The sequence below is a fragment of the Capra hircus genome, chromosome 4, assembly GCF_001704415.2.
Source record: "Capra hircus breed San Clemente chromosome 4, ASM170441v1, whole genome shotgun sequence".
Classification (NCBI taxonomy): Eukaryota; Metazoa; Chordata; class Mammalia; order Artiodactyla; family Bovidae; genus Capra; species Capra hircus.
In genome coordinates, this window is record NC_030811.1 from 110711756 (window position 1) to 110737708 (window position 25953).

At 40.9% G+C, this 25953-nt stretch overlaps 3 protein-coding genes across 4 annotated transcripts in view; 2 read left to right on the top strand and 1 right to left on the bottom strand.

Annotated features, from left to right (window-relative positions):
* Positions 473–18386, top strand: LOC102179159 (EF-hand calcium-binding domain-containing protein 1-like). The gene is made up of 8 exons (XM_018047431.1): positions 473–915; positions 1335–1338; positions 5975–5985; positions 8519–8664; positions 9875–9979; positions 12733–12884; positions 15196–15300; positions 18293–18386. The coding sequence occupies exons 1-8, from the start codon at positions 740–742 to the stop codon at positions 18347–18349; spliced, it is 756 nt and encodes a 251-aa protein (XP_017902920.1). The 5' UTR covers positions 473–739; the 3' UTR covers positions 18350–18386.
* On the bottom strand, positions 18746–25041 carry RBM48 (RNA binding motif protein 48). The gene is made up of 5 exons (XM_005678914.3): positions 24900–25041; positions 24185–24375; positions 22561–22706; positions 20704–21257; positions 18746–19071 (listed from the first exon to the last, which is right to left on the bottom strand). The coding sequence occupies exons 1-5, from the start codon at positions 25008–25010 to the stop codon at positions 18985–18987; spliced, it is 1089 nt and encodes a 362-aa protein (XP_005678971.1). The 5' UTR covers positions 25011–25041; the 3' UTR covers positions 18746–18984.
* Positions 25272–25953, top strand: part of PEX1 (peroxisomal biogenesis factor 1) — a 74664-nt gene continuing 73982 nt past the window's right edge. The window contains exon 1 of one of the 2 annotated variants that reach the window (XM_018047430.1): positions 25272–25495. In XM_018047430.1, the coding sequence (XP_017902919.1) occupies positions 25370–25495 (126 nt within the window). In that variant the 5' untranslated portion in view covers positions 25272–25369. The remainder of the gene's footprint in view (positions 25496–25953) is intronic. The other variant, XM_018047429.1, reaches the window with a different exon arrangement.

Sequence of the window (25953 nt, forward strand, 5' to 3'; positions counted from 1 at the left end):
TAAGAACAGTTATTAAAACTTGCCAATTTTCAAGTTAAAATCAAAGAACATTTGGCATTTCCTTAAGAAAAGTTTTGGGAGTTTTGTTTTTTCCCAGTTGTATTTGCCTAATTTGTTTTTATATGTTATTTAAAATTTAGTAAGACTACATTGTTGTAGATTCTGAAAGTCATGTTAGTACTTTTCTCCCTTGCCTTACCACAGTGAAGACCAGCAGACATACACAAGGAGATATTTGTTCTTTATACCAGGATTCGATAGTAGACATGAGAACGGTTACCATCTTGGCCAGCTTTGACATGATCATACTATGTTTCTCCACCAGTCAGTCAGATAAGTTGGAGGGGTAACTGTGAGGATTTTATGTTTCTCTAAAGTTCCCAGATTGAGGCCTCTGTTTGCTTATCATGAGAAGGTACTTGGTTAGAGTTTTCAGAGGTTATATATAACCTTTGAAGGAGCTCTTTATAGCCTAGGAAGTTATTTTATTTCTACTTAAAGATAAGGTCTTTATTGTTATTATGTGTTCATAAACATTTTCAACTGTAGAATTTGTTCTCAGGAAATGTAAATGGCAATACTCTTAGATACCACTTTAAGTGGTGTTGAACCACCAAAATCAAAATTGGATGAGCTGTAATATTTCAGATCACAAATAATATTACTGAAGTCACTGCCATTATTGCATAGTTTTCCAATTACTTGAGAACCTTCTGTGTTTGGTTGCTGGGATGTTGCCATGGTCACACTCTGTTGGTGTGGAGTGGCGAGTTGTGGAATCAATGGCAACTCAGGACGCCCAGGCTTGGAAGTAGGCTGTCTGAGAAGTCTTCATTGTTTTGAAGCCACACTTGACATGGACCAGAAGGTTCTGAAGAGACTGGTGGAATCCATCAGTAAGAGTGTCAACTGTAAGTAGTGACCAGATACCCAGCACTGCCTGAACATCTTCAGTCAAATAAAAACATTGGGTAGTTGGCCATGAACAAGTGCTTTATAACCCCAAAGTACAGTTCTCCTATTTTCTATCTAATATTTTGGTCATTTTAAAAATACAGGTAGTAAGTGAATGATAATCCCTGGACTTATACGGAAAATATTTCAGTCATCAGGTGTCCTAAAATACAGTACATATGTGGGAAGACTAGCTTGAGAATTTACATGACAGTGTAAATGCTAAAGGATTACGTGCCTACGGAGTTCTGATTTTATTATAGTCTGAACTTTAATAAGAGATTTCAAAGTATAAAGGTTTACTGTGACAACGTCCCTGAGTTCTCTGGCCCAAAAGCCACAGCAGCAAATGACTGCTGAACTTCACAAGATTGATAGAGACACGTAAGGTGTTTTAGATGTTAAATATCTTGTTGCTTTTGCACATGGCAAGTGTTTATTAAAACTAATAGATTTTTTTTTTTTTTAGAATTCCTTGCCCTGCCAGATTTTAAAAAGTAATCTTGTGAATTTTTGTTTCTGAAGCCTGATCACAAGCAATCCTGACTGATTTCTAAGAATTTGTTTCTAGACTTTGAGGAAGTACTTTTATTTCAGCCAGCTGTATGGCCTCATTATTGGGCACTTCATTTTTCCTTGTGTGACCTTGGCAGGATGGTCACTACCTTGTTTAAGCATCTCATTGTGGATTCAGTTTTCTCTTTTCTTGGTTGGATTTTAAATGATCTAAGCTCCTCAAGCACTCCTGGGTCCTGTTTCACTCCTGTTGTCCTGCTGCTAAGTCACTGCGGTCGTGTCTGACTCTGCGCGACCCCATAGACATCGGTCCACCAGTAGTTGTCCTGCTACCCTAAAAATCCATCCAGCAGATTTACCTAGTGTTGAATGTAATAAGACATGCCTGCTGCTGATAGCCTGAGTTTTAGAGCACTCAAAAGGGAATTATGTTTACTTTGGAAATCTGACTTCTCTTCCCTTCCTGATGAAATTGTTTTTAGTGTTGTCTGCTACCCATATGTGTGTTTAAAATCATTGTTACTAATATTTGAAAGCAATTCTCTGAAATAGTAGATACGAGCATGTAAAACTTAATGAGAAAAAAAAATTGAGACCTATATCCCATATAGTCTTCTACAAAGAAGATACAGCTGTCTAGAAAAAAAGAAGTTGCATTCCTTCCTTATTCCAAAGTTTTGACACTTGATAATTCTTAAGTTAATTACTGTTAACAGTTCAGACCCTAAATACTTGAACAGCTAGTGACCAGGATAACCAGATTATTAACAGCTGATGTTTGTTGAGCTCTTCATTGGCAAGATACTGAAAAATGGTTTACGTCCATCTTTTCTTGAAACAGACCCATTGAGGTAGGTGATGTTATCCATGTTCTTAGGTGAGGAAACTACATCTTAGATTAAGTTGTTTGTGTAAAGTTACCCGGTCAGTGGACTTTTTGTGGGGGCTGAGCTAGTCTGATGTACACTCAAATAATCTTTATTTTTTCAAATTAATCAGCATTATAGTCCCTAATGGTCATTCTGTACCCTGTCGTACCATAGTAAGGGCACAATGAAAAGTTGTGGAAATCAGTTCTCGTTCTTGAAGCCCTTCCAGTTGAGACCAGGATAGACAGTGTGCTCTCATGACTAGAATTTGGTTGATGATGGGTAGGGGTGGGAAGGACTAATAAGCTGTTGCTGCTTTGGCCATCTCAAGAAGGGACTGTCTTTATTTCTCTTGGTGTTCTGTGTGACAGAAAGTTGAAGCGATTTTTCCTGGGCTTTGCTTTAGAGCTTCTTAGGAGGGAGCCTTCATAATTTGCTAGGTTCCTCAAGTGCCACGTGGCCATCCAGTCAAGCTGCTACCATTGTGTGACTCCGTGTTCAGATCGTCAGCTGGTCATTTCCAGTGACCTCACAAAGGAAATTCACTACCTTGCCAAACACCTGTTTCCTTTTTTTTTTCTCCCCTAACAGATCTAGACTCTTTTGTTTTCTAGAGCTAATATGACTTCTGTCTTCATTTATACTGCTCTCTAGAGCTACATTGTTCATTTTAGTAACTGCTAGCTTCATGTAGCTATTTAAATAAAATATGTAGAACTTAAAATCCAGTTTTGGTCACAAGAGCCACTTTTCGAGGTTTAATAGCAACAGTTGGTTTGTGGCTACCAAATTGAACAGCACAGATATAGAACATTTCCATCATCTCAGAAAGTTCTAGACATTGCTGCTCTAGAGTCATGCAAAGAAATTATTCCCTTTTCCAAATAATGGCCCTTTAATCTGATGGGGGAGGCAGATAATTATCTCATGGTATATAGTAAATGGCTTCATGGGTGTGTAACCTGTGTGTTCTCATAGGACCCCATGCTAAGTTTAAGGCTCTGCTAACACTGACTTAAATAATTTTTTATTCTTTATTCTTACTTGTATTTACTTATTTATTTGGCTGTGCCAGGTCTTAGTTGTGGCATGCTGGGTCTTTGCTCTTCCTTGCAGCATGCAGGATCTAGTTCCCTGACCAGGGACCTAACGAGGGCCCTGTGCATTGGGTGCACAGAGTCTTAACCACTGGACCTGCATTTTCATTTTGCATTGGGCCCACACATTCTGTAGTTCACAGTGGCTGTGACCTCTTATTTGTGTAGTATGGTAGGAGTAGCTCCCCCATCAGCATAACCTAAAGGTTAATATTGAAAATGTAGATCCCTGAGTACCACCCTTGGTGTATTTTTAGAAAATCTCTTGTCAGTGGTGCCAAGCCTCCAGATTGTTCACTTCATGTATTCTTAGATGCTATCAAGTTTGAGCATCCTGATCTGAATTGTCTTTTCCACTTCAGACTTCAATTCTGTAGCTTAATGTCAACCCCAGTTTGACAGTGAGTTGGGAATTGACCCAGTCTTTTTCACACAGTTGTCATTTTTATACTTACGTACATTAGCAGACTTTTTTAAAGATAAGTGAAGAATTTTTAAATTATTCTTAGTAGTGTCATGTGGTTTCATTCAACTGATTTTTGGCATCTCAGACCTACTCTGAATCTTGACTCTCATCCAGCATATTCCTTAACTTCTCCAATTTACAAGTGATTGATTATCATGTATTTAGCAAACATGTATTGAGAGATTACCGTTGTCCTAGGCTCTACTGGTTACTGAATAGATACTAAAAGAAAGGTAAGAGATTTTGCTAAAATCCCAAGTATTTAGTAAACTAAATTTCCCTGATCCACTCCTACCAGATGGAGGAAATAGTTAAATGCAGTATGGTTTGACTTTGTAAACTCATGAGCCTGTCTTTTCTGAGCACTCAGGAGTTTTTAATACAATTGATCATCTTTTTTAAGACTTAGACCAGGACGGCCTAAGGGCCCACTAGTCCAATATGTGGCTTTTTCTGTATTTGTGATACATAACATGAGCCAATGTGTGTGCATATGTACGTTTGTGTGCGTATTTCCTAGCTGTGTCTGCTGAACAGGCTTTACTCTAGCACCACTACCATACTCATACTTGTGGTCTCCCAACTGTGTGGAGGTTTTTCCCAACAAACGGTTCTCTGTGACATTAGCTGAGTGTCCCTATAATTTAACTAACACTACCTGGGGAGCATCAGATTCTACAGGTTAAGAGTTCAGTCCTACAAGACGGTACCCCACCAGATGCCAATCACAAGTCCAGGTTGTTAGCTGTGCTTCTGACCAACTGGCTACAAATCGTGACCCCCTCCTTTGTTCAGTTAATCTGCTAGAGCACCTCAGAGAATTCAGGATGCAGCTTACTCTCCAGATTACCAGTGTATTATGAAAAGATATAATTGAGTAGCTGGACGGAAAAGATACATAGAGCAAGGTATGTGCTAAGTGGTGCGGACACCTTTGTGTGTTCACCAACCCAGAAGCTCCCCCAAGCCCCACTTGGGTGATTTTATGGAGGTTTTATTACACAGCCATGATAGATCATTAACTCGATTTCCAGCCCCCCTCTGGAGAAGGGATGGAGGTGGAACTAAAATTTCCACGCTTTTAAACGTGACTTGGTTTTTCTGGTGACAAGCTCCCACCTAGGAAGAACCAACAGTCACCTCATTAGAACAAAAGACATTCCTGTGAACAAGGAAATGCTAAGGGATTTAGGAGCTCTGTGCCAGAAACCAAGGGGAAAGACCAATTTTTTTTTCCTGCCTGTTATTTCACACGGTTAATACAAAATGGGACTGGCGAGTAGTGCCAGAAAGCAAGGAAGTGTTGCAAAGGGGTGAGGGCATGTGAAAGAGAAGAGCCAACTGGAAAGCTCCCAGTGGCCGAAGCTGAAACAACTTGGGCAGCAAGATTGTTTATAAGTGACAGTATTGGCCTAAAGTAAACATATGTGACCTCATACTGATGTAAATGATTTAAAAAAAGGAAAAGAGACGAATCTTCCTTTGAAGAATTTAATAGTATAAATACCCCTGCCCTGTGAAGTGGAGTTTAATTAAACCTTTATCATGAGAGACTGGCTTTTAAAGAATAGAGAAAGGGGAAGTAGACTCAGTGGAGAAACTAGACTGAACCTGGTGATCCTGCTTAGCAGCAGGGACACCTCATGTTAGTGTCATGTATCTGACACGCGACAAGAGCAGCACTTCACCCTCTAGTCGTCTTCCCCAAGAACACAACCACAATTTAATTACGAGGAAAGCACTAGGCAAACCTGAGTGGAGAAACATTCTGCAAAATAAAAACTGTCAAGGTTATGAAAAGGACTAAGACTGAAAACCTGCAGGATTGGAGGAGACATGAGAGCCACATGGATCCCGCATGGGATCCTAGAATGTAAAAAAAAAGAGGAAACTGGTGGGAAAATGGGTGAGATCTATTGTTTAGCTACTAATGTGCCGATGTCAGTGTCTTAGTTTTGACAAATGCCCCGTGGTTGTGCAAGATGTCAGCAGGAAGAAACAGTGAAGAGTTTATGGGAATCTTATTCTGGCTGCATCTCTTACGTAAAATACAACTATTCCAAACTAAGAAGTTTAATAAATAGTGGGTCAATCTCTAGTTTTTGAACACCATTCTCATTACCCACAATTTCTCAACTATCATTTACAGAGGTTCTTTGACCACACGTGTGAGGTCTTTAGATATAATGAAATGAGCTGCATAGATAAAACTCAGAGGAAGTTACTACCTGCTGAAGACTGTGTTTAAAATCCTTGATTTATTTTGCTGGATGACTTGTATTTGATTCAGAGCAGTTCCTGACCCCTGACTCACTCTCTTCAGATACCCATTTTGCATCGCTGTAATACTCACACGTTAATTCTCCTTCAGAGATGAGCAGGGCCAGTTTCAGGCAAACGTTCATGTAATGTGTGTGCCAAACGGTGTGTCCACACACCTGAGCTGTGTTTCTCCTCATATTCCATAAAAGAAGGGGAAAGAGAGACAGTTTTTGTCCTCAGAGCACCTGCAGCCCCTTCTGTGACCAAGTCTTGAAAAGGCACATTGCTTTATTTCCACTGTACTCTTGGTTGAAATGGTGGTCAAAAAATCCCCCTAGTTTTAATTGAAGGAGACACAAACCCCATCTTTCTAAGGGAGAAGTATCAGAAGTCTCATTGTAAGAAGAGCATATGAGTGGGACAGAATTTAAAGTTATCTGGGAAAGTATAACCTGTCACATCTAAACTGACCATTCAAAAGGCAGTTTCAAGACTCCACTGACAAAGTGATCCTCCTTAAATGCAGATCTGATCCTGTTAACTTGCCAGCCAAAATTTTTCAGTAAGCCCCTCTGTAAAGTCAAACAGTTCTGCCACCTAGCTGCACCAAACCATCTGTAGCTCTGAGAATATGCCACCCTGCCTTCAAACTGCCTCCTCGTAAATGCTTACTCCTGTGACTGCTTTAGCTCGTGACACCTCTTCCTGGAGCCTTGTCTTATTCACTTACTGCCTTTCCCCACTTAATGATTCCTTTCTTTGGGTCACTACCAAACACTTTAATCATAGTGTTTGTAACACTTTTATTTCATTACTTTGTCTCTTGACCAAAGTGTAATAAATTAAGGGCAGAAATGATGGTGTATTCATCGCCTAGGTTCATGGGAAGCCCATAATAAATGCTTATTAGATGGATAAAAATGACCTTTATGTCAAATTTTGGGGCTATGTATGAAGCCTGAGAATCTAATTCAGTTCATAAATAATATTAGGTATGTTAATTGTTTATTCTATAGATTTATCAGCCTTTTCCCTGAAAGTCAAGTCATTCTGACCATGTTAGAAACCCTAATGTAAACTGCATATTTGCTGTCAGTTCTCATTGGTTTTCGCTGGGTAACTTGAAATCATCTCAAAGACAAAATCTAAAAAAATATTTCTTCCTCCACCCTCCCCAAAAGAAGGAGGGAGAAGAAGGAAGAGAGAAATGGAACTAGTAACCAGCTTCCCTCCTAACTCTTAGTTCTCTCAAATTATCTTTAATTCATAGAATCAGACTTTTAGAAACTGAGGGAATCTCAGAGATCATCTAGAATAATACTCAAATTTTACAGGTGGGGACTCTGAGGCATAAAGAAGTTGAATTGTGTTAAGTCAGCTATGTAGGATAAGAAATGGAAGTGGAACCCAGATACTTAAGTCCAGTACCCCCAACCCACAAAGCCTAATCACTTAGTTCTCAGTTCAGACAGTGCATTAGAGTCACCTATGTGCTTCTTAAACAGCATATCAGGCTCCCTACCTGCTTTCTGACCTCATTTCTGTGGTCCTAACCAAAGCTTATTGTTCCAAGCCAGGCTTCTAGGCTTCCAGTTTTCCCCTTCAATACAACTTTGCCAGGTGGGTTTTCTTAAACCACTTCTCAACCCTTACAGCATAGAATTAGCTGAGCTTTTGTTTCAAAGGTAGCTCCTGGACCCACTGTTAGTAACTGTGACTTAGTAGGTCTGGGGCAAGGCCTTTGACAAGCAATGAGAGGTGGATGGTTTTCATACAGAGGCTCCAAAGATGATACCACAAGAAAGCCTGCTCCAGTAAAATAAACGTTAATCTTCTGACCAGGCATTCAAGGCTCTCTGTCAAAAGCCTGTCCTCTTCAGTCTTGTTTTTCACTTCTTTCCAACTTGCTGTGTTCCCAACAAAACACATTCAACCTCAGTCTCAGTTCTTTACTTGACTCATGTTCTTCCCTCTTCCTGGAGTTCTCCACTTCTTTACCACCCTGAATACATTCCTTTCTGGGTAAATGCTCTGCATCCTTCAGGGCCCAGTTCAAAGTCTACTCTCATGAAAATAGCACAACCCTTTCTCATACAGATTTCTTTTCACATGTCGATAGTGGGGAGTGTTATATGACATCATTTAACATTTACATACTGTCTTAATGAGACATCTGAGTGGCATCTATCTTGATTGTGTGAGCTCTTAAGTAACAAGTCCATGTCACAGTTTTTAAACCACTAGTGCATCAGAGAAACAAAATAGCTAATAAAATATATTTAATTGGGTTGGAGAACTCAAAGGTTAAATCTAAGTTGTATTTATTTGTATTTTCATTTTACAGTCAAAAAGAGTGAAATACAGTGTCTCATAAGAATTTTTCACAACGTGGTGGGAAGAGGTGATATGAAACTTGCTAACGCTGGACTAGATCGTAACACATTTCGAGTGATCCTGCACAGCATATTCGGAATGACTGATGATGTGCTAATGAATAGGGGTAAGGAGTCATGGAGACTGAAATGGGCCAAGCTGACATGGCAGGGGTGTGTGTGTGTGTGTGTGTGTGTACACACACACACACATATATATATATACACACATATATTCAGTTTTCACCAAAGCCTGAAATTTTTTAATGTAAAAATTATAAATATAATTCTGGTAGTGCTACTGATTTAGAACAGTACATTTGATTTGATCTTGAGGATGGATTTTATTATAAACTCACTCAAGTTGTCTCATAGCTGTAGTACTTTGAGAAAGAACCAGTAATGAACTAAATAAGCTGGCAGTATTTTTTTTTAAAGATAAGTTTGTGGTTTCCGTTGTCTTTGGATTCCTATGCTGTAGACATGTAAAATATGTAAAGACATGTTGACTTCTTCAACACAATAAGAAAATCACTCATTGTATTGAAAAAAGTTAAATAATTTTATATTTAAGATAGGAAATTATATAACGTGATCCAGTCAGTTTCAGTAACAAACTTTTAGTCTTGATGTGTGTATACACCATGAAGACGATATCATGTCATGTGGTGGCACTCAGTTATATCCGACTCTTTGCAACCCCATGGACTGTAGCCCACCAGGCTCCTCTGTCCATGAAATTTTCCAGGCAAGAATACTGCAGTGGGTTGCCATTTCCTTCTCCGGGGGGTCTTCCTAACCCAGGGACTGAACTCTCATCTCTCGCATCTACTGCTTGGTGGGTTCTTTAGCACTGAGCCACCTGGGAAGTCCATAGTCAAAATAATTAATGTTTCCATTACCCCCAAAAGAGTAAGTAATATTTTATTTTCTATAGGATAATACCAAAATTTCACTGGTAATTTTTAAAATAATGTATTATTTTACTAATTGATCTTTAGGTATAATACAAATTCTTTAGAACGGGATTTTACCACTCTTTTCAGAGTAGTAAAAATTACCACATTGATTATCTACATTGTTGGTCTTTTTTCCTCAAAATAGCCATACAAAACATCACAGGTGATGCTCATCATTAACCATGGGGAGGAGAATGGCTTCTTTCTGTAAAAATCTGTGGGAAATATACTTCCAGTTATTTTTGATTCTTTCAAGAAAGATTGTGCCAAAACCTTTTGTCCCCCTCTTTGTAGGAGGAAATACTTTTTTTTTCTATTCATACTACTCTTGAATAATAGCTATAAATTACAATACACTAACACATTCTTTTTCTTTCAGTATTTTTTGCATTTGACAAAGACAATGATAACTACATAAATGTGAAAGAGTGGGTTAAAGGACTATCAGTGTTTCTTCGAGGGACTTTTGAAGAAAAGCTGAAGTGTAAGATTTGTATATAAAGATTAACATATAGTCAATTTTATATTTCATTAATCCATAAATTATTTTTTAAAAAATATAAACTCAGTGTTATTCTCTATAGCACTCTTGCAAAAGTAGTTCATGAGAGTTGGGGAAAAGAAAGGCCGATGAAATGAGAGACCTATTTTACAGGAGAGTCCCTAGACCCAGGGCTCTTACTTCACTAGTTCCGTGACAATCAGATACCACCAAGGATGGCTCTTTGGCTCAAGGCCTGGGCAGATAACAGCAGCTACAGGTCAGGACGGGTGCCGCCTATGGCCATAGGCAAGGCTGAGAGCTCTGGGGCTGTGTCTGGGCTCAGCAGGAAACGGGCCTTGAATATGGGCAGCCACAGTAGTTCCCAGTGGGACTATTGCTTGTCTTTTCCTCCGAGAAAGTATGAGGGCTTAGCACAAAACAAGGCAGAGCACGCAACTGTCAGACTTCAACACTATTGTTAGAGTAAATGCAGGTGAATGAAGAGAGGGAATAAGACTGAGGCAGTGAGATCCCAAAGGAAGGAAGTATTATAAAGGGAGCTTCCTACAGAAAAGCATCGTTAGGGGTTCCAGAGACGAAAACCTCCCAGTTCACAGTTTCGGAGCGCTAGCTCTGGCTCACCTCACCTGTACCCTTGAAGCGATGCGTGTTTTCTATGTTTGACGCCTCCTGTGCCAGGATTTGGGGCGTGAAACCTAGAAAGAGAACAGGAACAATTTTAAACAACAGTGTTCAAGGGAACCAATGTCAAATTACTTAGGAAAAACTGCAGAGTTCTAAGTATTTAAGCAAATTTTTATCCCTTCTGCCACTTGATTCTGGATTTGGGATGGTCAAAAGAAAATCTCTAAGTTAAATACATGTTTTTAAAATGATAGTAACATTTTAAAGACTCATCAACTGTATTTGACGTTTATGACTTTTGTTTCTCTGTTTTATTTAGGGGAGGTTTTTTTTTTTCCTTAATACTTAAAAATTTGAAGTATAATTGACATACCGTTGCTGCTGCTAAGTCGCTTTAATCATGTCCAACTCTGTGCGACGCTATAGACGGCAGCCCACCAGGCTCCGCCGTCCCTGGGATTCTCCAGGCAAGAGTACTGGAGTGGGTTGCCATTTCCTTCTCCAGTGCATGAAAGTGAAAAATGAGAGTGAAGTCGCTCAGTTGTGTCCGACTCTTTGCGACCCTATGGACTGCAGCCTACCAGGCTCCTCCGTCCATGGGACTCTCCAGGCAAGAGTACTGGAGTGGGTTTCCAGTGCCTTCTCCAATTGACATACAACATTGTATAATTCCTTTTTTTTCTTACATGTTTTTCCCCCCACTTTTCTCCAGTCTAATTTTCACAGGATACCATTAAGTATAGTAGTCACTTGTTCCTTATAATTGCAGTGTTCTTATACAGAAGTCTCACTGAGAAATGAAAAGTGAAGTTTCATGAATGTAAATTCTTGTGAAAGGGTTCGTGACGAAGTACAGCCAGACATGATGAATTGCTGTTGTTTAGTCTTTAAGTCATGTCCAACTCATTTGCCACCCCATGGACTGTTGCCTGTTATGCTCTCTGTTCATGGGATTTCCCAGGCAAGAATACTGGAATGGGTTGCCATTTTCTTCTCCAGGGATCTTTCCGACCCAGGGATCAAACCCATGTCCCCTGCATTGGCAGGTGGATTCTTTACCACTGAGCCAGCAGGGAAGCCAGGATATAATGAATAGCACCACACTATCAATGTTTTTTCCTTTTCTAATCTCACTGCCTAAAAATACTTCATGTATTATATATTTCAAGACGTGTTAATTTGGGGAAAATACTGTTTCTAGTAGGGTTGTGTCACAAGCTCATATATGCTATATATTAGAAAAATGCAACAAAAGAGCTAATCTGATACTCTGGAATTTAATACATGGTTCTTTTTCTTCCTCCCTCTCCCTCCCTCCCTCCCTCCCTTCTTTTCTTCCTATCTTGCTCTTCTTTCTTTCCTTGTCTCTGTCCCTCTGTCCCCTCCCCCTCCCTTCCTTTCTTTCCAAAAACATTTAATTAGATTACTAACTCAAGTAGATTGCTTACTACTTCTCTGCTATATTCCCAGGACCTGAATAAGGTCATTTGTGGGATGAGGCATGATAAACTGTAGTAGCGCTTACATGGTGCAGTGGGAGTCATGGGAATCGTTCTCCAGGGAGAGATGGGCCATTCTGGACAGTGAAATGGGCAGTCTCCAAGGAGACGACAGATTCACTACCCAAATATATTGAAAAATGTTTTTTGTCAGTGATATAGTGATGTGTATGCACTGGCTTTTTTACTCTGTGTAAGAAGGAAATTATAACAGTAAGATACACAGACATATTTATATGTGTATTTATGAAAAGGAAGACTTTATTCACGTGTGTGTGTGTGTGTGTGTGTGTGTGTGTGTCTCACAAAGGATATTTAGTCTTGTGGAAAGATTTATAAAATTCTCCACTGTGTAGAATGTTATTGTTCAGTCGCTAAGTCATGTCTGGCTCTTTGTGACCCCAGGGGCTGCAGCACGCCAGGCTCCTCTGTCCTCCACTTTCTCCCAGGATTTGCTCAAATTCATGTCTACTGAGTCCATTGAGTCTAGACTGTAGATTGTATAAACTGTTTCTATCCGTCTTTAATTACATGCTGAAATAACTGAGAAGGCTAATGACATTTTAACTCTTTTTATCCATATCTATTAACTTCTTATGCCTTGAAAAGTTTGTTTCGAAGTTTACTATTTCAATGGTGACGGTTACATTTCTCGAGAGAGAATATATGACATGTTGAAGAACAGTCTGCACCAACAGTCACCTGAAGAAGAGGCTGATGAAGGAATAAGAGAGTTGGTAGATATAGCATTGAAGAAAATGGTAAGAATAAAGAAGGTGTAATTCACTATATCCAGTCAAGTGGATGTGAGAAAGCTGAAGTAATGATTTGTTTCCCTACGTACTGAATGTAACCTTCGTGAGGGCAGGAGTTCTTGTTTGATCTCTGCTCTATCCATTGCCTAAAACAGTGCCTGGCTGACAGTGGTTACTTCATAAATATTTATGGGATGGCTGGGTTATTAAATGAAGCACTACATTAAATGAATGTTTTTATTTACTATTGCACTATCAGTAAATCCTCCTTATCTGGGAAGGAGGGTGATAGATTCAGTTCTTTTAAAATTGAATGCCACTGTAGTCTGTCTTCATGACTTTTGCTTTCTCATCCATCTCAAGACTCATTATAATGAAGTAACCCGTATAAAGTGCTTACTACATGCTGGGCCCTTCACAGAAGTGTAATATTTAAACATGTTTTATCTTCAAAACAACAGCATGAAGTAGAAAATATTATCTCTATTTTGCAGGTGAGAAAACTGAAGTGCAGATAGGTTTATACAAGGTCATGATGGAAAATGAGGTGCAAAATTTATCTTTCAGTGAAACCAGTAACACCTCTTGATTATGGCCGTAGTGATTTCTTTTTCTTCCTGTGACCCTAAACTGGATACCAATGGTTTAAGACTCTGAGGCCACCAGGGTCCAGCTCACTACCTCTTTGGAGTTCAGGAAGTAAGCGATGAGACGGTCTGCCGAGTCTCAGATTCAGCTAACAGACCAGAGGGTGTCCTCTTCCATTGGAAATGCTCAGTAGCCACTGAGAGGTGGGAGGGCAGACTTCTTGAGACAGTATCCTTCCCAGTACCACACCCACTCCTTCTTTTAAAATAGGTGGGGTTTTTTTTGTTGTTGTTGTTGTTTTTTAATTTACCTACTTGGCTGCACTGGGTCTCAGCTGCAGCACATAGGATCTTTAGTTGCAGAGTGCAGGATCTGGTTCCCTGAAGGGTGACTGAACCTGGCCGGGCTCCCTGCGTTGGGAGCATGGAGCGTTAACCACTGGACCACAAGGTCCACCCACCTCCTTCTTTTGGAAAGAAAATGTTATGGAGTGAATCTTTTTCTGAAAATTATTCAAACCTTTCTTTAATTATAGCCCCCCAGCAACCTTGATTTAGTTATGCCCAGAAGTGAAAAAATAAGGACCTATCAAGTCAAATCCAAATTGAATGAAGCAGTTAAAACTATTCATAATCTATGCACATGATTTAGTAAACTTCCCATAGTTTATGAACACTGCATCCCAGCCTGGCCTGCCTGCTTCCTGACTTGCATTCCGGCTTACTGTCAAAATCCATGCTGAGCCATTCCTCTGCTTTTCCTCGCCACCTATCTACAGCCCAACCATCCTTAAGGGCCTAGAGGAAGTCTGCTAGCTTCTTCTCATGATCCTAGTCCTTCTTGCTCTCTCAGTGCCTGCTCCTTATTAAGCAACTTCACTTTTACACATTTTACGTTATACCCTTGTCTCAAGTTTAAGAGATGCTTTGTGAAACAAGACCAAAATTAAGAATCTTTGGCACTATTTTCATCACAAAAGTAGCAGTATGATAACGGGCTTCCTCTAATTTTGTTTTATTTCCCCAACTCAGGTTGAAGTCCTTTAAGGATTTTGATTATTATTATTTCCTTATCTGGCCTCACCGGGTCTTAGTTGTGGTGTGCGGGATGCTAGCTGCCAGCCCACCAGGGAAGCCCCCCGAGGGACAGGGTTTTTTTTACATGCCTAAGGTAACGCTGGGGCTGCTGTGACAAAGTATCATACTCTGGGTAGATGAAACAGCTGGAGTTTATTTCTCACAATTTGGGGAGTCTGAGAAGCCGAAGATGAAAGTGAACCTGCCAAGCAGGCTCACTTCCTGGCTGAGAGCTCTTCTTGCCTTGCTGACAGCCGCCTTCTCAGCGAGCCCTCACGTGGCAGAGAGAGGGCGCTTTGGCCTTCCTGTTACTCATAGGGACACTAATAGCACGTTGGGGCCCTACCTTCGTGACCTCATCTAAACCAGACTTACCTCCCATAGCCCCCACCTTCAAATATGATCCCATTGCAGTGCTTAGAGCTTTAATTTGGGAGATGTGGAGAGACATTCTATTCATAATATCAGGTATTAGATTAAAAGGAACAAAGTAAGATGCCTCCATAAATAAGCATCTTTTGACGTGCGCAGGTAGTGCCTACATAAGTGTGAACTTGTTTGAATTGGTAAAATCTTTTATTCTACAGTTATTTTCCATGCAGAATTAAAATTAACTACTCTGTCATTTACCAAGAAATCATCTTCCTCTCTAGGATTATGACAACGATGGCAGGATATCTTTTGCAGATTTTGAAAAAGCAGTGAAAGAAGATAGACTTTTGTTGGAAGTGTTTGGACCATGTTTACCGGATGCAAAGGTACAGTGGCAGCAGCGAATTGGTTTGGGGGAAATTTTCAAAGGATCTGAAAAGAAATACTTGATAGACACTTAACTCTACAGGGTTCCAACCTATTGCTGAAGTTCAGGCAAGCAAGGTCTCTGCCCCATCTCAGCATTTGGGACCCAAGATGGTAGTGACAAAGGAATTATACTCAAGACTCTCAGCTTTTAACCACCTTCAGTTCAGTTCAGTTCAGTCGCTCAGTCATGTCCGACTCTTTGCGACCCCATGAATCACAGCACACCAGGCCTCCCTGTCCATCACCATCTCCCGGAGTTCACTCAAACTCACGTCCATCAAGTCGGTGATGCCATCCAGCCATCTCATCCTCTGTCATCCTCTCTTCCTCCTGCCCCCAATCCCTTAACCATACACAATTCCTAATATTCTGGATGTTAATATTTTCTCCCTCCAAACCCAAGGTATATTGCCTTGCTTGAGATACAACAGCAAATACAGAGTGGATTCAGCAAGAACCCATCAACTGCTAGGAGAAAATTTGATCTCTCATTTGTTGTCAATGAGAATATACTTTCAAAAATTTTAGACACATGCATAGTACTTTATAGTATTTTATTTGTGCTCAAAAAGTATTTAATTTGACAAAGGTTTTCTGAGCCAGAAGAGCCGGCTTGATAATTGACTTCACTATTTCTTAATTCTTCCTTTGAGCAAGTGTGCTTTGCAAACACGTGACACAGGAAGAAACTTTTTATTCTCTGCAGTAATTTAGACGGGTGATTTTGTGGATGAATTTGCATAACATTAAGCTATCCTGCATAGCTCAGTTGGTAAAGAATCCGCCTGCAATGCAGGAGATCCCAGTTTGATCTCTGGGTTGGGAAGATCCCCTGGAGAAGGGAAAGGCTACCCACTCCAGTATTCTGGCCTGGAGAATTCCATGGACTATATAGTCCGTGGGGTCACAAAGAGTTGGACACAACTAAGTGACCTTCACTTTCACTTTTTCACTTCAAGCTCTCCTTATGCAGATTCATCCACCGAAATGTTAAGCTATCCTTGGTTTTCGCTGGTGGCTCAGTCAGTAAAGAATCTGCCTGCAATGCAGGCGACCCAGGTTTCATCCCTGGGTTGGGAAGATCCCCTGGAGAAGCGAATGGCAACACACTCCAGTATTCTTGCCTGGAGAATTCCTGCAAAGAGCAGCTTGGCAGGGTACAGTCCATGGCATCACAAAGTCAGACACAGCTGAGCAACTAACACTTTCACTTTCAAGCTATCCTTAAGTCATCTCAGCTTGTCCTGCTGTAGTTTATCCCCACATTTTAACTGTCTGGAAACCTGTATTAAAAATCAATGTGTTAAAGGCAAACTTCTTTTTAAGAGGACTGATGGGTTAAACAGTATAGAATAACAGACTGGAGTAAGTTCTTAGGTTCAGATGGAACCACCAGGGTTCTTCAGCTGCTCCCCTAGAGTCCATCCATAGCCCAGTTATCTAGAGTCTTACTACTCCAAGTAAGACTGTGCACCACTGGTACCACTTAGAAACTTGTGAGAACTGCACTCTCAGACCCCTCCTCAAACCAGCTGAATCAGAACCTTTTTTTTCTTTAGTGTGTGACACAATTAAGGTTCATTTTCTCTCATGTCATGGTCCATCTTGTGTCTGTGGCCAGGGATGGGGAGGACTGCTGGCCTCCATAGTCATAGAAAAGGTCAGGGGCACAGAACCCACAGAGCAGCTCCTCCCTTCAGGACTATCAGAAAATTTTTAACTGACATAAAATACACCTGTCATAAAAGCAACCCACTCTAGTACTCTTGCCTGCAAAATCCCATGGATGGAGGAGCCTGGAAGGCCGCAGTCCATGGGGTCGCTAAGTCGGACATGACTGAGCAACTTCACTTTCACTTTTCACTTTCATGCATCGGAGAAGGAAATGGCAACCCACTCCAGTGTTCTTGCCTGGAGGATCCCAGGGACGGGGCAGCCTGGTGGGCTGCCGTCTATGGGGTCACACAGAGTCGGACACGACTGAAGTGACTTAGCAATAGCAATAGCAATGTTAAGCATACAGTTCAATAGTGATAAGTACATTGATGCTATTTTGCAACCAATCTCCAGAACTCTGCTCATCTCGCCAAATTGAAACTCTATACCCATTAAACAACTTCCCAGTCCCATCACCCACCAGCCCTTGCCACCACCATCTGAATCTGCATTTTAATAAGACCCCAAGGAAGAGACTCAGAACACCTAAAAGTCTGAAAAGCTGATCTAGACAGCAACTTGCTCTAATTCTATGCTGAAGTCGCTAATATATTTTTTGACTAAGAGTGCCACAGAAAGTAGTTAACCCTTGAACGATACAGGTTTGAACTGGGAGGGTCCACTTGTATGTGGAATTTTTTTCTATTAATAAATACATATTATATGATCCACTGTTGGTTGAATCTGAGGATACAAAACAGTACATACGGAAGGCAGACTGTAAAGTTACATGTGGATTTTTGCGTGGAGGGTCAGCAACCCTAACCCCACACGGTTCAAGGGTCAACTGTATGTAATTATCTCACGAGGAAGTAGGGCCGGTCCCCTTGCCTGCAGCTTCTTTTAATACCATCCACAATGCAGTGCCATCCTAGCAAGCTCACATAACGTCATAAACGAAGGTGAAACTTTCTAACCTTTATGTTCAAATTCAGTCCATTAGGCAAGAGACCCTTAGGCTCGGGAGAGAAGAAAAAGAGACACCATCTGGTATGGGCCTCTTCTGTTACTGTTATCAGCAAATAAGAAAAAAGGGAAACCTGGACATACTTGGACTTCCAACTATGTGGCCCACTGACAGGAAAAAAATGTGGGAAGCAGTGGTGAAAGTCTAACATTTACAAACACTGATTTGTTTCTGCCTCAGACGAAGTAGATTATCTTTGAAGTTAACTAAAGCATATATGCTGCTCATTTCAGCTGTAACAGTTTATTAACTTTTTTGCTTTACAGAGTTGTCTTGATTTTGAAGCCCTGGCATTCCAACACACCCTGACTTCTAGTTTTTGAATGTTACTCACCCAAAATTATTAAAATCAGAAACAGATCCTGGTTGCCTGTCTTTATATTGTTAAGTACCTATATTTGCTTCAGTTGGTTTACATATAGTGATTGCAACATGAGAAATAATGTTGTAATGAATGATTTCTATAATATTAAGTATGGATCCACATAACATCAATTGATATAGTAAGTAATAATAAACTAATTAATTAATTTGTTAAGTTAAGCCAACCACCTTAGATCTTGGAGCAAATGTTGTGAATCAGCCATTCACAATCCTCTTTTCTCCTGCTTCCTCAAGAACAGAAACAGAAAAGCTAAACACCTGACATTCTACACTCTTCTGTTAGGAACAGCAGTGGGCCCAATTCCAGCCAAAAAGATGTAACCAAAGTCACGGAGTGGAGGTTCTGGAAAAGTTTTATTTTTTTAAAAGGGACATAATTGGCTGGCATGTTCTTTGTTCACAATAAAATAATTTTAAAAGATGAAACTAAATTAGACAAGTAGCTTGAATGAAACTACAAAGAATAACAGTGCATTAAAAAAAAAATACCAGCAGTACAATCTCTTCAAGAATCCAAATGACAGCCGAAAAATAAAAAATAGTCCTTTAAAAATATTAATTTACTGCAGGTGATTTATATCCTTCTCCTTTGTTTTAAAGGACGACTTCTATGCACATCTTCCACTTTGTCCTCTGGAGGCTTGGGCACAGATGAAATTACCTAGTTTTAAAAAGAGAACCACCAACAGTTTAACTTCTATATTAGGAGAGTAATACACTGTTAGAAAAGGGAAGATGTACACCCGGGAGTTTAAGCCTCGCCATCACCACATTTAAGGCAGGCAGCCCACGTTCAAGGTGCAGCCTGCCATCCAGACACAGAGCAGTCTTCTGTCCAAACACCGATGGGAGTGAGATTTTTAAAGCCAAGAAAAATTTTCAGGGGAGAAAAGTAAATGTATGCTCTACTTTAACATTCCTTTATAGATCTGTTATTTTAGTAAGTCACTTTTAATTTTATGAATACAGAGAGATACCCTGGTTTTGTGTAACTTGAAACACAGATTATGTTTGATATATTCAGAGACAAGGAGGCTCCAGCTAGGATGGTGGAAGAAAAATGTAGAGAAATAAACAAAAATGCTAGAATCCTCAATTTCTCAGGGAAAAATGAAACCAAATACATCAGAACAAAGTAGACAATGTAAGTTAAAGCACACACAATAGTCTTCACTTAAAATGGAAAATTACTAGAATCTGACATAACTGTATTTAGTATTTTTTCTTCTACAATTTCTAAATCTAGGATTTGGACCTAACTTTTTTCTTGAAAACACAGTCGACTCTGGCTAAGATAACTATATGTGTGTCTGTGTCTATCTGCACCTGCAGGCTGGGCACCAGCACAAGCGAAAACAATGCTATAGAAGTTTAAGCATAAAAACTGTGTCCCTCAGTTTTTATTATTATAAAATAATTCCTCGTCCTTAACTGGATATAACTTTGATGTTAAGAAAAGGCACATAAAATAATCTACCTTAGCCTTTCCTAATCACGTTTGTGAAATATATGTACCACTATGTGAAAAGCACTTTCTGAACCTGAGTTCAAGTACAAGAGAACGGTCTTTCTCCTTCAGATAATGATTTCTAAAGGCTTGCCCCATAGTCAGGTATCTTTCAAAAGCTATCTCAAATGTTAACTTTTATTTGTGCTTAAAAATGGAAAATGATAATGTAAATGACATTAAAAAACTACCACTTAAGGAGGACCATCTATCAATAGGTCTTACGAAATCAGAATTAAAATGCAGACCTTTAGGCCTAATCTTTAGAAATCTCACCTTCTTCTATGATTATCAAAGAAGCAAAATAAGCATCTGAACTTTTAAGCCTGTAATTGTGAACTTGAGAAGTGAATCATGATAACCCCCCAGGGCAGTAGTTCTCCACACTGGCTCATATCAGGGCTATCTGGAGAGGGGCAGTTTTTATAGGACTATCTGGAGAGGGGCAGTTTTTATAGGGCTATCTGGAGAGGGGCAGTTTTGTTTAAAAAGGGAGGGCCTGGGCTCCACTCTCATAGACTAATCTGACTGAAACTACTGCTTTTATATTTTCTACCTAGAGTAACATGAAACATATTTAAAGAAAGGATTAAAGGTATCAAAACAAATACATATCTGTAAGTCAACTTCAGTTACTTCAACACAGAATTGTAGGAAAACATCTAAAAATTAAAAATGGAAAAAAGAGAAGGACAATACTGAAGTTCCTACAAATAATTCTCCACTTAGCTGGTAGTCCTTATAACCAAACTGTCTCTTACAAGTTTCTTTTTTAAACGATCTTACCTCTTTGAGTTTATTCCGAATTAAATTCGCTGTTGTATTCAAGGAGTCGTCATGCATGTCCACTTTAGGAATGTCTGGTAGCTGGGGGCCAATCATGACCTCATTACTACTTGTGCATGCTTCAAGAAGGGTTTCACGTTTGCAGTCATCTTCTCGTCGTCTTTTCCGCTCCTGCAGTTGTGTTGTCCTAGGCATAAACCTGTCAACTGCCTCTGAAGGAGCGAGAGCCTTCTGTGCGCCATGGCGGGCCAATGAATTCTGTAAAGTTTTCATCTGCATTTTCTGCAGAGAGTCACAGTGGTCACAATGCCCCAGTGTGTCATCAAAGTTTCTACCATCCTGAGAGGAGTTTGATGGTCTGTCTACATATTCTCCTGATGAACATTTACACTTTGGGGAGAAATAACACAGCGGCAACTCAGGAGAATAAGGAAGACAAAGATCTGAGTTCCCAGTAGAAGTGTTCAGAGAGGCTGCAGGAAATCCAGATGTCTTTGAATGGAAGTCCCCTCTAAAATCTTTTGCACCTTTATGCTTCTTTGTCATGTAATGGTCTGTATGTTACAATTTAAAAGGCAGGGAAAGGGAAACAGAAATGGTTCATTTACTGTTTTCATCACGTAGAAACAAGTAATTTTAAAAAGAAACATTAAGATGTTAATGAATGCTACCCTAAAAAATTTATTCTTGAACAAGTACTGTATTTACATGGTTTAAAAGCTAAAAAGGTTATCTGTCCAGTCTTCTTCCCCTCCCACTTAGCCCTCTTGTTCTCCTATAATACCCACTTCTCTGTATCTGCTTTCCAGTTAACTCTACATCTTGGGGAGTTTTTCCATGTTATTACACAGAAAACTTTATATCTTCAAAGCACTTTCACTATTTGAACGTATCATGCTTAGTCTGTGTTTGTGGTTTTTAAAGAAAACAATATGCTGGGTCCATATCTTATCATTTCTTTCGCCACACATACAGGTGTTCCTGGAACCAGTTATTTACACACTTACCCAGATTACAGTTCAGGGCCTACGAATGACCAAAGACTCCCAACAGCTCTTGCCAAAATTTCGGGTAAGTTTTCCACTTCTCTCTTCACACTGCCAGGTGCCCCTTACCCAATCAGTCAGAAACTCATTATAGTCAATGGCTTTTTAGACCCTGTCTTTGTCTTTTTAACCAAAGGGTGAAAATCTGGTAATTTGAGCCTCTAGAATTATTCAGATTTCAGACCACACACACTATCATAGTCCAGTGCTGACTCCTCTCGTTCTACAATCCATGAACTAGATTCTGTGACTCCATTCTGTGCACTGGGAATTTGTGTCCAGGGCAACTTGATTAGAAACATGGGGCATCTGGCCAGCTGGTGTTGATCAAAAGTGGAATTTTCCCACTGTTTTCAGTTTTAGATTCGCAGTGCAAACTGGTCTGCACATCAGAAGTTGTTTCTCACTGCCTTTTGGTCAAAGCCTTAATTCCTCAGCATGGACACAGGCCTTTCAGGATTCACTTACTGTCCCCTTTATCTCAGATTCACATGTAAACTGCTGTGTTGTGGTTATATTACTCACAGTTCCTTAAAATGCATGACGCTCATTTATTCCTCTGGCCCATCTTTCCATCTGTTCCTCTCCCTTTCTGGGTAATGTCTACTTTCCCTTCAGAACTCAGCCACCATTCTCATCCTGTAGGAATCTTCCATGAAATAACATCTATCCCTTCCCAGGCAAGATTGCATAACATTCTGTAAAGAAAAAACTTCGTAGCTTATAGTCACTAGACTGGGAAAACTCTAGGAGGGTAAACTCAGCAAAATGCCTGACACATAGGAGGTGTTTAGTAGTAGGCTTTACATACCTTTATTTTTAGTCATTCTTGCTACATAAGCATTCCTCTCTTGTAATTTCTTTCTGGTTTCTTCAACTGTTTCAAATTCTGGAGCATAGCACACATGAAGCAAGCCACCAAAGAAACTCTGCTCATCCATTTTTCTCTTGGCTATCCTAAGCAGAAATTCACGATACCATGGTTTACTTAGGGTGAAAGCTTAACTAGCATACAATGCATTGATCTAAAAAGCAAAGTCCAGACTTTGTTGTATACATAAATCCTACAGCTTGGGAGCTATGATGCTCTGCACGTGAATGGTATTGACCCTACTGATCCACTGCATATTCTTTCAGAGCCTTTTTCCCCTCTCCCAAGAGTCTTCATAGGTTTTAAGCTAAGTTTTCCAAACATACCCAGACTCCCTTTAACCAACATAAGATTCAGCTGGTTGGCCTGAGGTACACAATCTGTGGTCATGAAATAGAGATTCTGTGTTAAAAGGCCCTCGAGAATTAGCTCATGCCCAGCTTAGCCTTTTTAGCACAATGTGTTCCTATATTGGGGTTCAAAGATAATAAATTAATAAAAAAATTACAATTATAAACATTTAATAATGGAGAAGACACAAATATATAACAGTAAATGAGAAAAGGAGAGGATAGTATTCATTTAATGTATACTTACTAAACATCTATGACTGGCCAGGAATTACTACAAAATTAAGTACTTCTGTGTCCAAGGTAAATGGTAAGAAATATTCACTGAGATTTTACCATGTGCCAGGCAGTGGCCTAAATGCTTCACTTGAAATCACACTTCTCAACATCCCTATGATGACTCTGAGGCATGGGGAGATTATTTGTCCAAGCTCACCTTGGTTTGTGGAGCCAGGATTCAAATCCACATGTCACACTGTAAAAGGGGTGTGGGAGATGCAAAAGCTTCGGGGAATGAATACACAATAAGGAAATATACTTCCCTAACCACGAGGAGCTGGCAAGTTGGTTAGGGCAGTGAGATTATACATAAGAGCAACTGGAGAACAATATATGACCCGTATACCCCAGTACTATTTGTAGCACAGAAAATGTGAATTGTAATAGCCAGGGAAGGGATGGGTCTTGAAGCATATTAGTGACAAGAATATAAGATAAGGCATTTCACATTTCCCTTACTACAGCAGAGGATTTATGCTATACAGAAGGAAAAAAAAAAAAAGATGGGGTCAATTCATAAGGTGCATAACAAGAAACCTAACAGCTAATGTTGTTTACCGCATTCTGAGCAGGAGGCATCTGCTAAGCCCTCTACATGGATTATCTCATTTCATCCTTACACATTTTATAGGACAGGAAAACAGGTTTAATGGGATTAAATAACTTGTCCAAGGTCATCATGTTAGTAAGCAGTGGAACCTGAAAACTTAGTCCAAACCCAGTTTTTAATCTACCACACTACAAGACAGAAAATGGTTATGTATGGGGATGACCTAATGGACAGACTTTTGATAAAGCTAACACTTACATTAAGAATACTGGAGAAAAATAAAAAGCCATGTTAGATTACTGAGTAATTCATGAAAGAATGAGGGAGGCCAAAATGAGAGCAATGGGAACAGAGGAAATGAGACACTGTCTGACTTGTATATTACCTTGCGCTTTGTAAATTGAGAAATTTAATAAGATAAACTTCTGTAAAGTCTTCTGCTGGGTATTCATCTAGAGCATTATACTGTTCAATTGCACCATATAGAGCAAATCGCTCAACTAATTCCTTCATTGCTCCCACGGCAGGAACTCCTTGTATTAATAAGTAGCAAGACTCCAAATTGATTGTATAGACCTAAAAGAAATGCACACACATTAAATGTGTTTCACAAACAAGCCTAGGACAACCTGTTACTATTTTAAAAATTAAAAAAAAAAAAAAGCCTGAAAACAAGAACTACTCTGTTCAGGTCTGCAGAAAAGTTGTTTTTTTTTTTTTTTAATCTGCCCTTCTCTTTGTAGAAACAGTAATTCACCCTACATGTGAGGGCTTCGCGCTAAAGCACATAATAGACTACCTCCAATCGACATGTCTTCAGAAGCTGCCTCGGTAAATGTTACAGGAAAGAGTTAGATATTCACTACTGTAAACACGGAAGATACGACTAAAACACATACCCCGTTTTCACGGAGCTCCAACAATTAACTAAAGAGGCCTCGAGAGTATCTGCTACCTGAGTACCGGCGTTCCTCACACTCATCTCCAGCAAATAGATGTGACCTCAGCCTTTAAAGACTTCATTTACATTAACTGGGCGTGTGAAGCTACAGCTCACATAAAGCTACCGACGACAACGAATGAAACCAAAACCACTTTACCTTCACAGCGCGAGGCCGTCGGCCCTCCCGATACTTGGCTCTCGAGTCACACACAGCCCTTTGGACGTGGTGATCGAATACGCCCCCAACTTGCCCTCCACTCGACGCCATCTTGCCGGCTTTGGCCCTCGCAGAGACGACAACATCCGCCTGTTGCCCTCCTGATTACCCAATCAGAGAGAGGGATGGGTCAAGGCGCGCCGAGATTGGCTGAAGGAGCCACACGGTTGACCGTCGTTTCCTGTGAGCAAGTAGGCGGCGAGCGAGCTGCCGCCCTCCAGCGGCGCGGCGGAGAGGCCCGGCGAGCCGGACTGGGCTGGCTTGCCGCTCCAGCTCCCGAGGCGCGGCGGGCGCGAGGGGCGGGGCCTGGGGGCGGGGCCGATCGAGCGTATCTGGCCCGGTCACCCTCGGTCCGCAGGCAGCCCGGGTCCGCTGGGGTGGGCCTCCGGCGGGGCCGTCGCTTGCGGAGGATGTGGGGCAGCGGTCGGCTGGCGGGTTCTGCTGGCGGGGCGGCCGTGACCGTGGCCTTCACCAACACGCGCGACTGCTTCCTTCACTTGCCGCGGCGCCTAGTGGCCCAGCTGCACTTGCTCCAGGTAACGCGCCCGCCCCATGGACTGCCCAGCCCGGACTCGGGACTCCTCGGGGGCCGTCTGCGGTCGCCCGGGACCCGGGCCTTTTTGGGACGCAGCGGCCGCTCGGGCGTCTCCCGACGGCGGGACGCGGGCTGCTCTCCCCGCGCCGCCGACCTGTTCATCAGCCAGAACGTGGGCCGCTCTGGAGCAGGGCCGGTCCGGGCGGTCTTTGCAGCCGTACCACGTCGGGTGCAGCCCCGGGCCTTTGCGTTAACTTGCCGTACGTATTCCAGGTCTTCACTCGGTGAAACGGCTTTCAAACATCCTGATAATTCTCTCTCTGAGTTCAGCTATTCCTCACTCCAGGTTGGAAAAGCTTTGGAGAAGTCGGGTTTCTCTTTGCGGATTTTGTTTTGTTTCGATCGTAAAAAACGTTTTTCCTGCCAATGGTTTCCAGGTGCGCCTGCCTGGCTGTGGCC

Excerpts from the sequence above, each read along its gene's own strand:
- LOC102179159 (XM_018047431.1), top strand. The coding sequence starts at position 740 with ATGGTCACACTCTGTTGGTGTGGAGTGGCGAGTTGTGGAATCAATGGC. Across the intron at positions 8,665-9,874 it reads TGATGTGCTAATGAATAGGG|TATTTTTTGCATTTGACAAA; the intron begins GTAAGGAGTCAT and ends TTTTTCTTTCAG. Across the intron at positions 9,980-12,732 it reads TTTTGAAGAAAAGCTGAAGT|TTTGTTTCGAAGTTTACTAT; the intron begins GTAAGATTTGTA and ends TGCCTTGAAAAG.
- RBM48 (XM_005678914.3), bottom strand. The coding sequence starts at position 25,010 with ATGGCGTCGAGTGGAGGGCAAGTTGGGGGCGTATTCGATCACCACGTC. Across the intron at positions 22,707-24,184 it reads CTCAATTTACAAAGCGCAAG|GATAGCCAAGAGAAAAATGG; the intron begins GTAATATACAAG and ends ATTTCTGCTTAG. Across the intron at positions 19,072-20,703 it reads TTCGGAATAAACTCAAAGAG|GTAATTTCATCTGTGCCCAA; the intron begins GTAAGATCGTTT and ends TTTTAAAACTAG.